This window comes from Perca flavescens, chromosome 8, assembly GCF_004354835.1.
Source record: "Perca flavescens isolate YP-PL-M2 chromosome 8, PFLA_1.0, whole genome shotgun sequence".
Classification (NCBI taxonomy): Eukaryota; Metazoa; Chordata; class Actinopteri; order Perciformes; family Percidae; genus Perca; species Perca flavescens.
In genome coordinates, this window is record NC_041338.1 from 38,040,308 (window position 1) to 38,059,867 (window position 19,560).

The following is a 19,560-nucleotide window of genomic DNA, read 5'->3' on the forward strand; positions in this document are numbered from 1 at the left end:
AAAAACACAACAACAAACAGGTCACACGTTACAAACACAGGACAACAAACAGGTCACACGTTACAAACACAGGACAACAAACAGGTCACACGTTAAAAACACAGGACAACAAACAGGTCACACGTTACAAACACAGGACAACAAACAGGTCACACGTTAAAACACAGGACAACAAACAGGTCACACGTTAAAAACACAGGACAACAAACAGGTCACACGTTAAAAACACAGGACAACAAACAGGTCACACGTTAAAAACACAGGACAACAAACAGGTCACACGTTAAAAACACAGGACAACAAACAGGTCACACGTTAAAAACACAGGACAACAAACAGGTCACACGTTAAAAACACAGGACAACAAACAGGTCACACGTTAAAAACACAGGACAACAAACAGGTCACACGTTAAAAACACAGGACAACAAACAGGTCACAAACAGGTCGTTAAAAACACAGGACAACAAACAGGTCACACGTTAAAAACACAGGACAACAAACAGGTCACACGTTAAAAACACAGGACAACAAACAGGTCACACAACAAACAGGTCACACGTTAAAAACACAGGACAACAAACAGGTCACACGTTAAAAACACAGGACAACAAACAGGTCACACGTTAAAAACACAGGACAACAAACAGGTCACACGTTAAAAACACAGGACAACAAACAGGTCACACGTTAAAAACACAGGACAACAAACAGGTCACACGTTAAAAACACAGGACAACAAACAGGTCACACGTTAAAAACACAGGACAACAAACAGGTCAAACGTTAAAACACAGGACAAAACAAACAGGTCAAAACAGTTAAAAACACAGGACAACAAACAGGTCACATGTTAAAAACACAGGACAAAAACAGGTCACATGTTAAAAACACAGGACAACAAACAGGTCACACGTTAAAAACACAGGACAACAAACAGGTCACAGGTCGTTAAAACACAGGACAACAAACAGGTCACACGTTAAAAACACAGGACAACAAACAGGTCACACGTTAAAAACACAGGACAACAAACAGGTCACACGTTAAAACACAGGACAACAAACAGGTCACACGTTAAAAACACAGGACAACAAACAGGTCACACGTTAAAACACAGGACAACAAACAGGTCACACGTTAAAAACACAGGACAACAAACAGGTCACACGTTAAAAACACAGGACAACAAACAGGTCACACGTTACAAACACAGGACAACAAACAGGTCACATGTTAAAAACACAGTACAACAAACAGGTCACACGTTAAAAACACAGGACAACAAACAGGACACACGTTAAAAACACAGGACAACAAACAGGTCACACGTTAAAAACACAGGACAACAAACAGGTCACACGTTAAAAACACAGGACAACAAACAGGTCACACGTTAAAAACACAGGACAACAAACAGGTCACACGTTAAAAAACACAAGACAACAAACAGGTCACACGTTAAAAACACAAGACAACAAACAGGTCACACGTTAAAAACACAGGACAACAAACAGGTCACACGTTAAAAACACAGGACAACAAACAGGTCACACGTTAAAAACACAGGACAACAAACAGGTCACACGTTACAAACACAGGACAACAAACAGGTCACACGTTAAAAACACAGGACAACAAACAGGTCACACGTTAAAAACACAGGACAACAAACAGGTCACACGTTAAAAAAACAGGACAACAAACAGGTCACACGTTAAAAACACAGGACAACAAACAGGTCACACGTTAAAAAAAACACAGGACAACAAACAGGTCACACGAAAAAAACACAGGACAACAAACAGGTCACACGTTAAAAACACAGGACAACAAACAGGTCACACGTTAAAAACACAGGACAACAAACAGGTCACACGTTAAAAACACAGGACAACAAACAGGTCACACGTTAAAAACACAGGACAACAAACAGGTCACACGTTAAAAACAGGTCACACGTTAAAAACAGGACAACAAACAGGTCACACGTTAAAAACACAGGACAACAAACAGGTCACACGTTAAAAACACAGGACAACAAACAGGTCACACGTTAAAACACAGGACAACAAACAGGTCACACGTTAAAAACACAGGACAACAAACAGGTCACACGTTAAAAACAAACACAGGACAACAAACAGGTCACACGTTAAAAACACAGGACAACAAACAGGTCACAAAAACACAGGACAACAAACAGGTAAAAAACACAGGACAACAAACAGGTCACACGTTAAAACACAGGACAACAAACAGGTCAAAACACAGGACAAAAACACAGGACAACAAACAGGTCACACGTTAAAAACACAGGACAACAAACAGGTCACACGTTAAAAACACAGGACAACAAACAGGTCACACGTTAAAAACACAGGACAACAAACAGGTCACACGTTAAAAACACAGGACAACAAACAGGTCACACGTTAAAAAACACAGGACAACAAACAGGTCACACGTTAAAAACACAGGACAACAAACAGGTCACACGTTAAAAACACAGGACAACAAACAGGTCACACGTTAAAACACAGGACAACAAACAGGTCACACGTTAAAAACACAGGACAACAAACAGGTCACACGTTAAAAACACAGGACAACAAACAGGTCACACGTTAAAAACACACAGGACAACAAACAGGTCACACGTTAAAAACACAGGACAACAAACAGGTCACACGTTAAAAACACAGGACAACAAACAGGTCACACGTTAAAAACACAGGACAACAAACAGGTCACACGTTAAAAACACAAGACAACAAACAGGTCACACGTTACAAACACAGGACAACAAACAGGTCACACGTTAAAAACACAGGACAACAAACAGGTCACACGTTAAAAACACAGGACAACAAACAGGTCACAAACAGGACAACAAACAGGTCACACGTTAAAAACACAGGACAACAAACAGGTCACACGTTAAAAACACAGGACAACAAACAGGTCACACGTTAAAAACACAGGACAACAAACAGGTCACACGTTAAAAACACAGGACAACAAACAGGTCACACGTTAAAAACACAGGACAACAAACAGGTCACACGTTAAAAACACAGGACAACAAACAGGTCACACGTTAAAAACACAGGACAACAAACAGGTCACACGTTAAAAACACAGGACAACAGGTCACACGTTAAAAACACAGGACAACAAACAGGTCACACGTTAAAAAACACAGGACAACAAACAGGTCACACGTTAAAAACACAGGACAACAAACAGGTCACACGTTAAAAACACAGGACAACAAACAGGTCACACGTTAAAAACACAGGACAACAAACAGGTCACACGTTAAAAACACAGGACAACAAACAGGTCACACGTTAAAAACACAGGACAACAAACAGGTCACACGTTAAAAACACAGGACAACAAACAGGTCACACGTTAAAAACACAGGACAACAAACAGGTCACACGTTAAAAACACAGGACAACAAACAGGTCACACGTTAAAAACACAGGACAACAAACAGGTCACACGTTAAAAACACAGGACAACAAACAGGTCACACGTTAAAAACACAAGACAACAAACAGGTCACACGTTAAAAACACAGGACAACAAACAGGTCACACGTTACAAACACAGGACAACAAACAGGTCACACGTTAAAAAAAAACACACAGGACAACAAACAGGTCACACGTTAAAAACACAGGACAACAAACAGGTCACACGTTAAAAACACAGGACAACAAACAGGTCACACGTTAAAAACACAGGACAACAAACAGGTCACACGTTAAAAACACAGGACAACAAACAGGTCACACGTTAAAAACACAGGACAACAAACAGGTCACACGTTAAAAACACAGGACAACAAACAGGTCACACGTTAAAAACACAGGACAACAAACAGGTCACACGTTAAAAACACAGGACAACAAACAGGTCACACGTTAAAAACACAGGACAACAAACAGGTCACACGTTAAAAACACAGGACAACAAACAGGTCAACAAAAACACAGGACAACAAACAGGTCAAAAAAAACACAGGACAACAAACAGGTCACACGTTAAAAACACAGGACAACAAACAGGTCACACGTTAAAAAACACAGGACAACAAACAGGTCACACGTTAAAAACACAGGACAACAAACAGGTCACACGTTAAAAACAGGACAACAAACAGGTCACACGTTAAAAACACAAGACAACAAACAGGTCACACGTTAAAAACACAGGACAACAAACAGGTCACACGTTAAAAACACAGGACAACAAACAGGTCACACGTTAAAAACACAGGACAACAAACAGGTCACACATTAAAAACAGGACAACAAACAGGTCACATGTTAAAAACACAGGACAACAAACAGGTCACACGTTAAAAACACAGGACAACAAACAGGTCACACGTTAAAAACACAGGACAACAAACAGGTCACACGTTAAAAACACAGGACAACAAACAGGTCACACGTTAAAAACACAGGACAACAAACAGGTCACACGTTAAAAACAGGACAACAAACAGGTCACACGTTAAAAACACAAGACAACAAACAGGTCACACGTTAAAAACACAGGACAACAAACAGGTCACACGTTAAAAACACAGGACAACAAACAGGTCACACGTTAAAAACACAGGACAACAAACAGGTCACACGTTAAAAACAGGACAACAAACAGGTCACATGTTAAAAACACAGGACAACAAACAGGTCACACGTTAAAAACACAGGTCACACGTTAAAAACACAGGACAACAAACAGGTCACACGTTAAAAACACAGGACAACAAACAGGTCACACGTTAAAAACACAAGACAACAAACAGGTCACACGTTAAAAACACAAGACAACAAACAGGTCACACGTTAAAAACACAGGACAACAAACAGGTCACACGTTAAAAACACAGGACAACAAACAGGTCACACGTTAAAAACACAGGACAACAAACAGGTCACACGTTACAAACACAGGACAACAAACAGGTCACACGTTACAAACACAGGACAACAAACAGGTCACACGTTAAAAACACAGGACAAAAAACAGGTCACACGTTAAAAACACAGGACAACAAACAGGTCACACGTTACAAACACAGGACAACAAACAGGTCACACGTTAAAAACACAGGACAACAAACAGGTCACACGTTAAAAACACAGGACAACAAACAGGTCACACGTTAAAAACAGGACAACAAACAGGTCACATGTTAAAAACACAGGACAACAAACAGGTCACACGTTAAAAACACAGGTCACACGTTAAAAACACAGGACAACAAACAGGTCACACGTTAAAAACACAGGACAACAAACAGGTCACACGTTAAAAACACAGGACAACAAACAGGTCACACGTTAAAAACACAAGACAACAAACAGGTCACACGTTAAAAACACAAGACAACAAACAGGTCACACGTTAAAAACACAGGACAACAAACAGGTCACACGTTAAAAACACAGGACAACAAACAGGTCACACGTTAAAAACACAAGACAACAAACAGGTCACATGTTAAAAACACAGGACAACAAACAGGTCACACGTTAAAAACACAAGACAACAAACAGGTCACACGTTAAAAACACAAGACAAAAAACAGGTCACACGTTAAGAACACAGGACAACAAACCGGTCACACGTTAAAAACACAAGACAACAAACAGGTCACACGTTAAGAACACAGGACAACAAACAGGTCACACGTTAAAAACACAAGACAACAAACAGGTCACATGTTAAAAACACAGGACAACAAACAGGTCACACGTTAAAAACACAAGACAACAAACAGGTCACACGTTAAAAACACAAGACAAAAAACAGGTCACACGTTAAGAACACAGGACAACAAACCGGTCACACGTTAAAAACACAAGACAACAAACAGGTCACACGTTAAAAACACAGGACAACAAACAGGTCACACGTTAAGAACACAGGACAACAAACCGGTCACACGTTAAAAACACAAGACAACAAACAGGTCACACGTTAAAAACACAGGACATCAAACAGGTCACACGTTAAAAACACAAGACAACAAACAGGTCACACGTTAAAAACAGGACAACAAACAGGTCACACGTTAAAAACACAGGACAACAAACAGGTCACACGTTAAAAACACAAGACAACAAACAGGTCACACGTTAAAAACAGGACAACAAACAGGTCACACGTTAAAAACACAGGGCAACAAACAGGTCACACGTTAAAAACACAAGACAACAAACAGGTCACACGTTAAAAACACAAGACAACAAACAGGTCACACGTTAAAAACACAGGACAACAAACAGGTCACACGTTAAAAACACAGGACAACAAACAGGTCACATGTTAAAAACACAGGACAACAAACAGGTCACACGTTAAAAACACAAGACAACAAACAGGTCACACGTTAAAAACACAGGACAACAAACAGGTCACACGTTAAAAACACAGGACAACAAACAGGTCACATGTTAAAAACAGGACAACAAACAGGTCACACGTTAAAAACACAAGACAACAAACAGGTCACACGTTAAAAACACAGGACAACAAACAGGTCAGATGTTAAAAACAGGACAACAAACAGGTCACACGTTAAAAACACAGGACAACAAACAGGTCACACGTTAAAAACACAGGACAACAGGTCACACGTTAAAAACACAGGACAACAAACAGGTCACACGTTAAAAACACAGGACAACAAACAGGTCACACGTTAAAAACACAGGACAACAAACAGGACACACGAAAAAAACACAGGACAACAAACAGGTCACACGTTAAAAACACAGGACAACAAACAGGTCACATGTTAAAAACACAGGACAACAAACAGGTCACACGTTAAAAACACAGGACAACAAACAGGTCACACGTTAAAAACACAGGACAACAAACAGGTCACACGTTAAAAACACAAGACAACAAACAGGTCACGTTACGTTAAAAACACAAGACAACAAACAGGTCACACGTTAAAAACACAGGACAACAAACAGGTCACACACAGTTACAAAAAACACAGGACAACAAACAGGTCACACGTTAAAAACACAGGACAACAAACAGGTCACACGTTAAAAACACAGGACAACAAACAGGTCACGTTAAAAACACACAGGACAACAAACAGGTCACACGTTAAAAACACAGGACAACAAACAGGTCACAGGTTACAAACACAGGACAACAGGTCACACGTTAAAAACACAGGACAACAAACAGGTCACACGTTAAAAACACAAGACAACAAACAGGTCACACGTTAAAAACACAGGACAACAAACAGGTCACACGTTAAAAACACAAGACAACAAACAGGTCACACGTTAAAAACACAAGACAACAAACAGGTCACACAGGACAACAAACAGGTTAAAAACACAGGACAACAAACAGGTCACACGTTAAAAACACAGGACAACAAACAGGTCACATGTTAAAAACACAGGACAACAAACAGGTCACACGTTAAAAACACAGGACAACAAACAGGTCACACGTTAAAAACACAGGACAACAAACAGGTCACACGTTAAAAACACAGGACAACAAACAGGTCACACGTTAAAAACACAAGACAACAAACAGGTCACACGTTAAAAACACAGGACAACAAACAGGTCACACGTTAAAAACACAGGACAACAAACAGGTCACACGTTAAAAACACAAGACAACAAACAGGTCACACGTTAAAAACACAGGACAACAAACAGGTCACACGTTAAAAACACAAGACAACAAACAGGTCACACGTTAAAAACACAAGACAACAAACAGGTCACACGTTAAAAACACAAGACAACAAACAGGTCACACGTTAAAAACACAGGACAACAAACAGGTCACACGTTAAAAACACAGGACAACAAACAGGTCACACGTTAAAACACAGGACAACAAACAGGTCACACGTTAAAAACACAGGACAACAAACAGGTCACACGTTACAAACACAGGACAACAAACAGGTCACACGTTAAAAACAGGACAACAAACAGGTCACACGTTAAAAACACAAGACAACAAACAGGTCACACGTTACAAACACAGGACAACAAACAGGTCACACGTTAAAAACAGGACAACAAACAGGTCACACGTTAAAAACACAAGACAACAAACAGGTCACACGTTACAAACACAGGACAACAGGTCACACGTTAAAAACACAGGACAACAAACAGGTCACACGTTAAAAACACAGGACAACAAACAGGTCACACGTTAAAAACACAGGACAACAGGTCACACGTTAAAAACACAGGACAACAAACAGGTCACACGTTAAAAACACAGGACAACAAACAGGTCACACGTTACAAACACAGGACAACAAACAGGTCACACGTTAAAAACACAAGACAACAAACAGGTCACACGTTAAAAACACAGGACAACAAACAGGTCACACGTTAAAAACACAAGACAACAAACAGGTCACACGTTAAAAACACAGGACAACAAACAGGTCACACGTTAAAAACACAGGACAACAAACAGGTCACACGTTAAAAACAGGACAACAAACAGGTCACATGTTAAAAAAACACAAGACAACAAACAGGTCACACGTTAAAAACACAGGACAACAAACAGGTCACACGTTAAAAACACAGGACAACAAACAGGTCACACGTTAAAAACAGGACAACAAACAGGTCACATGTTAAAAACACAAGACAACAAACAGGTCACACGTTAAAAACACAGGACAACAAACAGGTCACACGTTAAAAACACAGGACAACAAACAGGTCACATGTTAAAAACACAGGACAACAAACAGGTCACACAGAGCTGGGAGTTCACACAACCTTCAGACCTAACCCTCGTGTTGTCCTCCCGTCAACCATGATGCAACTTTGTGTTTTTCTGGGTCGAAATTTCAACATTTTGTTGTTTTTCTACACTTTTATAGACATTTTTGTCACTTTTATTCAAATTAGAGTATGTGTGTGTGTGTGTGTGTGTGTGTGAGTGTCTGAGCGTGTGTGTGTTAGTTGACAACTAATCCATTGATCTTTGCAGCTTTTCTGATTAATGTTTACATCTCTTCATGAGTCAGTGTTAACAGAAATCAAAAACAATCTCTCTCAATGTGTAAGGGCAGTTACTGTTCCACAATGAATGAATGAATGAATGGTGTATTTCAAACAACAACAAACTTAAAATGCAAGACACAGAAGTACTTACCTATGCAAAATAAGGAAAAAGCTAGAATAAGCTAAATAAATAAATACTGCTACTACTACGGAGTAGGAGAAAGCTAAATACTTTTCTAGTCCAACCCTTTTGGAATATATTGATATCATATCGATATATCGTGATATGAGACTAGATATCGTCTTAGATTTTGGGTATCGTAATATCATGATATGGTAAGTGTCTTCTCCTGGTTTTAAAGGCTGCATTACAGTAAAGTGATGTCTGAACTTACCAGACTGTAACTGTTCTATTATTCACCTTTACCCACTTAGACATTATATCCACATTAACCTCCACCGCTCCGTAGCCTACTGTAGAAATCACTGACTCCAATAGTCACCGTTGCGTTTTGATGGACATTAATTGATCACAATGTTCTTCGAATGAAGGTGCAAGAATCCATGTGTCCACTAAGCTCCATCAACAAACATTTACACATCCACATGAGCGCTGCGATGTGTAGCGATTTGATGCGGTCAAAAACGGCAGCCCTCGTTACCTGTTGAAAGGTTCCTACTAGAGTCCTGCGAGGGACTGTTTTCTTCATCCCACTCCCGCCCGCTCCTGCCGAATTTCCGACCATTACCGTCCGCACCAACAAAACTCTGAGAATTTATGCCCGCACAATAATAGAGATGCATTGATTTTGTGTCTTCTCCCGTCCCCGCATGAGAAAACACGTCATTTTATGGGCTATTAATAACAATAATAAGAAGCTTACTTTGACCGGGGAGAACAGAGCTATGTGTGTCCCCTCAACCCAGAGGTGCTGGATTCATGTCTCTTGTAGACTAGTATTTTTTGCTCATTTGTCACAACGATCAAAGTCCAGTTTGTTTCCATCTTTGTCACAAACAATTGAGAAACTTCTCCAAATGTCAGACTTGCCTTGCTTTGTTTTTGTGTTGTAAAGACCTCATCTGAGGTACTTTTCCACATCATTTATTGACTCTATCCTGTCCCTAGGCTACATCCCGATCCCGCAGTGGGTTTTTTAGCCGCCCGTTCCCGTGTGTGCGCGTTTGAGTGTCTTTTGGGCAAAGTTCAAACCGCCCACTCCCACGAGATTTGCATCGGTGGAACCCAATTCTAATGCAGCCCTCTAGTTCCTACCTAAAAATAGACATCACTAAAACCCACACTAGTGACACCAGTGGACAATTTGTGTCCTACACCCAAAACAAATGAAAATGGCTCTTTGTTTAATTAGAGCAGCGGTGTCAAACTCATTTTCCCAGAGGGCCACACTGGACAAAGAAAATCCCAACAAGGGCCAGACATGGAGAGTTTATTGACGTGCTTTTGTTACTGCATGTCACTTTTTAAAAAAAACATTTTGGTAGCCTTTTTCCTCATTTTTGTTCTGACTTTTTTGTGGCTTTCTCAGACATTTTTCACCTTTTTTTAAGTTTGTTGCTTTTTCCGACATTTTTGTACGCTTTTTGTCGCATTTTTGTTGACATGAAGCCCAACAAAAGTCATCAAAAGAGTTCCTTCAATAGCCTGAATATGAAAACTCTCTCTCTGATTCTCAGGGAATTTCTGAGTCTCAGAGTCGGCAAATCTGCCAAATTCAGCTTTGAATGTCAGGTAATTGCAATTTTAAAAAACACTTTCCTGTGTTTTTGGATTAGCCCACAACTAGGTGGGCCAAAATGTATTGTGAACCCAAAATGATATACAGGCCGGATGTAAATCTGCAAGGGGCCGGATTCAGCACAGATTTGACACATGTGAATGAGAGAATACTCCTTGTGATGAGAAAGCACCTTTGCTGTAGTTGTAGTTGATGGTCTTTCCCAGCGGGGGTTTGGGGAGAGACAGCGGCGTTTCCTCGGTGGGCAGATCCAGCAGAGAGTACTCCACAAACAGACGCACCACGCTGCTGTCCCGGGACACCCGAGACTCCGGCCGCAAGCTCAGGGACACCACCTCCAGGAGAACTCGCTCTGAGGGCTAAGACACACACAGACACACACACACACACACACACACACACACACAGTAACAGAGACACACACAGAGACACACACACACACACACACACACACACACACACACAACAGAGACACACACACACACACACACACACACAGTAACAGAGACACACACACACACACACACACACACACACACACACACACACACACACACACAGTAACAGAGACACACACACACACACACACACACAGACACACACACACAGTAACAGAGAAACACACAGAGACACACACACACACACACACACACACACACACACACACACAGACAGACACAGACACACAGACAGACACAGACACACATACACATACACAGGCACAGAGACACACAGACACACACACACACACACACACACACACACACACACACACACACAGAGACACGCAGGCACAGACACACACACACAGGCACAGAGACACACAGACAGACACACACACACACACACACACACACACACACACACACACACACACACACACACGCAGACACCCCCCCAGCCCATTGATTAGCAGAGAGAATCCAGTAGCAGGTGGATCGATGTTGTTGACAGGTTAAATCAACAGCAGCAGAGAGACTCCAGCTGAGATTTGTTGTGTTTACTCAGAAACAACCTTCTGCTTTCACGCAGAATAAGAAATCTAACGCAAGCTCGACAAAAACATAACAGCTACACAATCAACAACACAAGATCGTCTGGGCGCCCGGATAGCTCAGTTGGTAGAGCGTGCGCTCACATGTAGAGGTTTACTCCTCGACGCAGCAGGCTTGGGTTTGACTTTAGCTGCATCTCTCTCCTCTTTCATGCCTTCAGCTGTCCTGTCATTAAAGGCCTAAAAATGCCCCAAAAATAATCTAAAACCCAACAAAAACACGAGGTCGGCTGTGTTCTCCCTCAGCAACAACACAACAACCGCACAGCGTCTCCATCCTCAGTCCGAGGTAAACCGAGAGAGAGACGCACGCAGTTGGATGCTGTCCTCATCTCCTAATTCAATGCCCAACGAATCTATCTCTTTGTCTCCCCTGTCTTTCACTGGTTGAAGCCTGAAAATACTGTAAACAAATTAATAACATAACTAGTTCCACTGGTGGGACTGTTGAGCTCTGTTTCAGATGGTTCAGGCTGGTCCTCATCCTCAACACGGGCTGTTTTCAGTCGCGGAAAATACTTTTCAATACTCATCTGGATTGAAGCAGCAAACATTCAGTGTAAGAGTAAAAAAATGACATAACATTATTTATAATACATTTAGTTGAGTCACAGCTGCTACATATGGTGTTTTGACCTCGACAACCCAACTGCATTTTACCGCAAACTTGCGACTAGTTAACTTTCTAAAGCGGGTGCAATCGCTTGTTTGCTAAGAGTCTGGTCGGGACTCCAACGTTAACACACTGACAACATTTTATTCAGATTATAAAATATTTTTATAACACTTTTTAATGTGTGATTGTGTAAAGGTGTTCACAAGATAGATACCAACCTTTGGTGAACTTGTGAATTTCGCCAGCCGTCTTCTCTCCTTGATGGAGACAGATGCTGTGTGCACGGTGGGCACGGTGGTGTTTTGAGCCCCCAACGTCGCCTTACAGGCACTAACCGTACCTCACCGTAACATTAAACATAACCACTGCCGCGGTGCCTATAAGGTGACGTTTGGGGGCTTAAAAAACCCAATGCCGCACGGTGGGAGGAGCTGTGTGTGTGTGTTTGTGTGTGTGTGTGTGTGAGCGAGACAGAAGTGACAGAGAGACGGAGGAGGGCAGGGAAATGAAATGCAGAAGAACGTATTTTAAATAGCGTTTAAAAAATAATACTAATACTAATAACGAAACGCAATGAGCGGCAGCCAGTGTTGATAGTGAGGCGGACCGCCACACAATAGTCTATGTGTGGGAAACACTGACCTTCCTCCCGGCCGGCTGCCCGTGAACGATGCAGTCATCGCTGTCCGACTGAGTCGATTCACTCGGGTCTCTCGGGGACGCCTCCACATCTGGATCCAACCGAGACAAAATAAATCATTTGGAACAACAAAAGGATGACCGGGAGCTCAGAGCATCTCTTTAAAAAATACAAAGTACAAAGCAAACGATAAACATTTAAAAGGCATTGTTTTCCTAATTTGCGTTTGGCATCAGGATGTCCGCTGATATTAAAAGGTAACGTTTTATTTTTTCACCCTGGACTCTCTGTCTCCATGTTTGTGTGTCTGAGTGTCTGAACAACAATCTCTGAAACTGGTCCAGTATTAAACAAGAAGACTACAGGACTAATGTTCAGCAGCAGTTAAGAGTCCACTAACCCACCAGACTCCATGTAAATAATCAGTACTTTTATCATGGTAAAACACACTTCATTCAAAGTGGACAGAAACTAAATAAAACTACCAAAAGCCGTCTTGGTTCATCTTTCCACTGTTCCAACAATCACCACTCTGGTTTTGTTGAAATAAACCCTTAATTCACCCATTTACATGTGGAGATATGCTGGCTCTAGACACGCTAAAAGTCCTGATTATTTACATGGAGTCTGGTGGAGATATGCTGGCTCTATACACGCTAAAAGTCCTGATTATTTACATGGAGTCTGGTGGGTTTGGTGATGGTGATTTCGGGGCTGTTTCATGTTAAACTAAAAGGATCTTACTCTTTAATTAAAATGTCTATTTATTGTCTTATTTATTTATACATAATGTTGTCAGACACTTAGAATAATAATCTGAGTCTGTCAGCAGCAACAACAGAACTTGTAGTGACTCTAACTGCTGCTGAACATTAGTCCTGTAGGGTTACATTACAGCTTGGTTCTGGTTTAATACTGGACCAGTTTAAAACAAATCTTTTCCCAACAGTCACTTAGGGTCCAGGTTGAACAATACTGAAGTTATAACTTTAACATTTATGAAGGCTGCTCCAAAGATTATTGGCAGCCACGTTAAATATTTATTTCTTTTCTGCTCAGGAAACATCGGCGAAAACAACAACATTTGCACCTTTATGACAGAGTGAGTTTGGGGAGACAATCACAAACTAACTGTGTGAATCCAAACAGAACCAGAATCAAATCCTGGTTGGGAAACAAAGACTTTAGTGTCAAAATGGACACAAAAACATCCATTATTTAACAGTTTTATATTCAGGTTAATTAAACCAGAAGGACTGTATCCCAGTGTGTTTGTATTTGTGTGTATGTGTGTGTTTCTGTCTGTGTGTGTGTTTCTGTGTGTCTGTGTATGTGTGTGTGTGTTTCTCTGTGTGTCTGTGTGTGCATCTCTGTGTGTGTGTGTGTTTCTCTGTGTGTGTTTCTCTCTGTGTATGTGAGTGTGTGTGTGTGTGTGTTTCTCTCGGTGTATGTTTGTGCGTGTGTCCTTGTGTGTGTGTGTGTGTGTGTGTGTGTGTGTGTGTGTGTGTGTGTGTGTGTGTGTGTGTGTGTGTGTGTGTGCGTGTGTGTGTTTCCTTACCTTCTGTAATTTCCTCGGAGATTTCAGAGTCGTCGGAGAACGACTGAGAGCTGGCCGGGATCAGCTGACCTTCAGAGAAGTGAGACTCTTCTTCTTCTTCCTCTGCGGTGCTTTGAGCAGCCGGACTCTCCTCGGATAAAACCTGCAAAACACAGAACATCTATTACGTATGAAATAAAAAGGGATAATGTAAAGCAAGCCGCTCAGTATTGAGAAAAAGCACATTTTAAAAAAGTTGAGTGAAGTGCCGCTCTTAAGCGAAATGCTCGGAGTAAAGTGAAGTACTCTCTTACTCTAGTCGGACAAAAACATTGGTAAAAGAGGCAGAAATGTCGGAAAAAAAACACAACAACATTGAATATAAAAAGCTACAAACGTAAAAACCAAAGCGACATAAACAGTCGACTAAAGTGCTGAACAATCAAAGATAACACAACAAAAACATGAAAAAGAACACAGTAAAAACCAGTTTAAGTTTCTTTTATTATTGTTATTGTCGTCGTATGATTTCTAGGTGATATTCTGAAGAATCTTTATGGTTTGTCAGCCGTCCAATCCTGGAGCTTTACCTTCACAACAGGTGAGATTGTCGTCTGTCTCGTCTCTCGCTCACCAACCTGACCAGAGGAAAGAAGAGAACCATTCAACAGATTTACTGTCTTACAAGGGTTTTATTCTCAATACTCAATATACTATCAAATCACAATCAATACAAATCGCAGAACAATCACAAAGAAAGAGCGAGAGAGACAGAGAGAGAGAGACAGACACAGAGAGACAGACAGAGTTATCAAGTTGATTTTAAGGTTTCAGAGTTTGGTGGAAGTTCCAAGAAAACAAAAAAAGGCTGTGTGGCGTGTCCGTGTTTATTTGGGCTCCCATGGTAACAGGTTAGAGCTTGCACACTTACGTCTCAAAACGTGTGCATGCTAGAAATAGGATCAACTATTTTTCCCATGACACGCAAGTTGGAAGCGTTTCCAGGCAACATAGAATATGAAAAGATGTCATTTTAATCAGGGAAAGAAAGGGGGATGCTGGACTGCAGGATAGCCTATGCTTTTAACATTTTAGCAAAATCTGTTGAACTCCTTTTTAAAGTGTATTTCAATTGGATTCTGATAAAACCATAACAAGGACTTTATTATCTCAGGAAAGGGGAATTGAAATATAAAAATATATTTATCGAATTATGTGCAAACCCAAACATATTGACAAAATAAAGTTGAAGAACACGCTATTATTTTATTTTATCAATGGGAAACATACATGTGTACAGACGAGGCTAGCAGCAGCAGCGATTCAGACACGTCTCTGGTGTGCAAAGACATAGAAAACGCCACGCAGCTGACACGCAACAGAAGCACAGCGCTCACGCCACGCAGCCAGTCTGCAGGAGGCCTAAAGGTCTCACCTGGGCGTCTGTAGCTGAGCTTTCTATAAAGGTGACCTTTTTGGCAGCCGGTCCGTCCTTTAGTTTGGTCCTCTGTCTGAGTTTTGGCAGCGGGGCCTGACGGGCAGAAAACATTCACATAAAAGGAATAACGTTTTTAGGAATACACCTTTAAAGTAGGGCTGTTCATCTTTTAATCAATTAAAATATGTAATCACAATTAATCTCATGATTGTCCATAGTTAAAACACATGCTTGAAATGCATGTAAAAAACCGCATTGGGGCGTTAAAAGGAATTTGTGTTAACGTCTTATTATCGCGTACATTTCTTACAGCCGTACTTTAAAGGTTTAAGGACAACTCCGGCACAAAGTGACCCTAGGGGTCAATGACACGTGTGCGGTAGCTTATTTAAAGCGAGAGACACATTAGAGCATTTTGCACCGGAATTGTCCTTTAAAACATTAAAATGATTTAGAGAGCAGTATATCTTGGGCTTGTTAAGACTTCAGTTTGATCTGTTTTATATGAATGCATCTCCTGACCTTAGATGCAGCAGATGTAGGGAGCGAGATGGGCTGATGAAAAAGGTGTTTGTCTTCGTTTTGTGGCGTCTCAGCAACATGTGTCTCTTTCTTCTTTTCCTCCACTCTGTGCTGCTGCGTTTGCTTGCTTTCTTTCTCTTTCAGGATGAACTTTTGCTCTTCGACAGTCCCGATGGAGCCGGATGGAGGGAGGTAAGGTGACTTCCACTTCAGCATCACTTCAATGTTTCCGGCGGGGAGACCGGAGGGATCCGTCAGCAAAAACACACCTGAGGGACAGATAATAAATAATCACACTAGCTTCTCTCTCTCTCTGTTTCTCTCTCTGTCTGTCTGTCTGTCTGTCTGTCTCTCTCGCTGCCTTCTCTCTCTCTGTCTCTGTGTCTGTCTGTCTGTCTCTCTCTGTTTCACTCTCTCGCTGCGTTCTCTCTCTCTCTGTGTCTGTCTGTCTGTCTGTCTGTCTCTCTCTCTGTCTGTCTGTCTGTCTGTCACTCTCTCTCTGCCTTCTCTCTTCCTGTCTCTCGCTTTGTCTCTCTCTCTGTTTCCTCAGTCCCTCTGTATCTTTTCTTTCTCTCTTTCTCTGGGAAATGAAGCTGCCTTCAAGTGAGATCTATAAACCATCTGATGGAAAACAGGAACTGTGAAATAGAAAGTCTACTTGTGCTACGTTGGGGGGGTTAAAGAACACAACCAGGACACCCCCCCCCCCCAAAGCCACACAACCCAGCGTAGAATCCCATTTCTTTGTTCTGAACGCAGCGTAACCCAACTCACCGTTGATCTCTTCGCCCTGGGCAAGCGACGCCAGAGGCACAGCGGCCTTCCCCACGTACGTGTCCATCTGCTCCTCTTCGTAGTCGAACACGTAGAGCCGAAGGACCTCAGACTTCAGGTAGCGGTCCAGGCCCGAGTCCATCGGGATGGAGAAGGACTTGAGGTCGTTGAAGCGCGGCTCGCAGCAGTCGTGGACGGTGGCGGTCGGGTAGTCGGGGAAGTCAAAGAACTTGTAAACCACGTAGGGGCTCGGCAGCTCTGAGAGTCTGGCCGACTTTAGGTCTCTGCAGCGTTGCACCGTGACGTAGAGCTCGTTCCAGACGCCGGGCGGCTGCAGCTGGCAGAAAACAATCAAAAGGTTTATGTTAAAGGGGAACTATGCCGGGTTTTTTAGCTTAATTTACCTTAACTGAACAGCTTAGGAGTCATTGGAATGGTTATATGACTTTTTTCAGGTTGAATGGTGGTCGTCTCACTCCCCCCTAGCGCCTGTGAGCGGAAAAACCACCCTTGCAACTCAGCGTCAGGAAGTATCGCGTGATATCAGGTCTCGCCATGTAAGGAATTGCTTCACGACACTGTACACATACGCTAATTCAGGAACAAGGTAGAGATGGAGTTTTTCACACTATCGTCATGGCTGAGCCGGCAAAAAAGAAGCAGAAAGCTAGGAAAGCATTGTCAGAGGAACAGAGAAAGAGGAAACGACAGACTGACCGAGTGAGTTTTTCCAATTGCACCTGACTGCAGTACAAAGATCGGGGTTGGGCTAATGTGGGCGGAGCTAAACGTTTGACTCCACCCCACGTTTGACTCTGCGCGGGCGCCATCTGGTGGCGGAAATCAGGCAGCACATTCTCAAATGTCAATGCAGCACCTATAGACAGCGATTATAATATAATTTATAATATATATATATATATATATATATATATATATATATATATATATATATATATATATATATATATACACACACACACACATACATATATATATATATATATATATAGATTATAATATATAATGATATTTTAATCATAAAAATGGAAAGGAACAATGGGGTTGGGTTTAGGAAAAGAAGAACCAGTTGGTATTAGGAAAATAAGAACGGGGAAAGCAAACGTGACTCGCGGGAAATGAGCTCCGGTCTCTGGGGTGAAAGCATGGATATATTAAGAGGTGAAAGTCCTGTGTTTTTCCCTCTGACACACATTCTTCCTCTTTGTTTGCTATTGGGCAAGTGGGCGGAGTCAAACGTTTAGCTCCACCCACGTCGAGCCACTCCTCGATCTGCGTACTGCAGTCAGGGCTTTCTCGAGTTTTTACACAGTGTTGCCAAATATCTATTCCAAAGCTGTAGATGAGCTCTATAGAGAAACCTGCCAGCAAAAAAAATTGTCTGCACAAAGTCATTCACAGTTGTCTAGTAAAACTACAGTTTATCACAACATGGGTTCTATTTTTGTAGCTCCGGCAAATCAGCTATGATCATTTCTATACACCAAATAAAGATCTGGGAACGCAGCAACTTTGCTAAAAACAATTAGAACTGTTGTAATACAACCCACACTGTGACAGAGAGTAGTTTTCTCCTGTAGGTACCTGTGCGTCCCGGTTCAAAGCGGTGTGGCTGTAGCCTGCAGCCTGCAGCTTCTCTTTATACAGACGGATGGTCTCTGTCATCGGGAGCCTCAGCTGCAGCCAGTAATCCACGGAGCCAAAGGACCGGGAATCATCGGACGCTCCTGACACACAGTTACAAACGGGATTTAATAACGGCAAAGGTCTGCAACAGCTTAGAACGTTTTTAAATAAACAGGAGAAATACTAACTAAACTTTCTTTTTTTACTTTATGAGTGGCGTTGTGTTTCTTTCTAGGCCTGGCAAACTCCTTTGCTCCTGACAGATTCCTTTTCGGCACCGACGGAGCGGCCGGTGACCAGAATTGATCATGCCATATGAAATACATAGCTGTGTGTATGTGAGGTGCACATCTGTGTGAGTCCGAGTTAATGTGTTTATTTACTACACTTATTTATATTGCTGTTAACTGTTTTTTTTTGGACATTTTATTGTATTAACTGTACAAATTTGACTTCTTTCATTATTTGAACAGTTAAAAGCCCTCCTAGGGACAGGTGTTGCGAATTAGC

At 41.8% G+C, this 19,560-nt stretch overlaps 1 protein-coding gene across 2 annotated transcripts in view; it reads right to left on the minus strand.

Annotated features, from left to right (window-relative positions):
- Positions 1-19,560, minus strand: part of rpgrip1l (RPGRIP1 like) — a 45,220-nt gene that overhangs the window by 3,875 nt on the left and 21,785 nt on the right. For both annotated transcript variants that reach the window (XM_028586297.1, XM_028586296.1), the window contains exons 16-23: positions 19,009-19,151; positions 17,404-17,740; positions 16,630-16,898; positions 16,105-16,200; positions 15,260-15,307; positions 14,691-14,832; positions 13,135-13,223; positions 10,995-11,181 (exon numbers count right to left, since the gene is read on the minus strand). In XM_028586297.1, the coding sequence (XP_028442098.1) occupies positions 10,995-11,181; positions 13,135-13,223; positions 14,691-14,832; positions 15,260-15,307; positions 16,105-16,200; positions 16,630-16,898; positions 17,404-17,740; positions 19,009-19,151 (1,311 nt within the window). The remainder of the gene's footprint in view (positions 1-10,994; positions 11,182-13,134; positions 13,224-14,690; positions 14,833-15,259; positions 15,308-16,104; positions 16,201-16,629; positions 16,899-17,403; positions 17,741-19,008; positions 19,152-19,560) is intronic.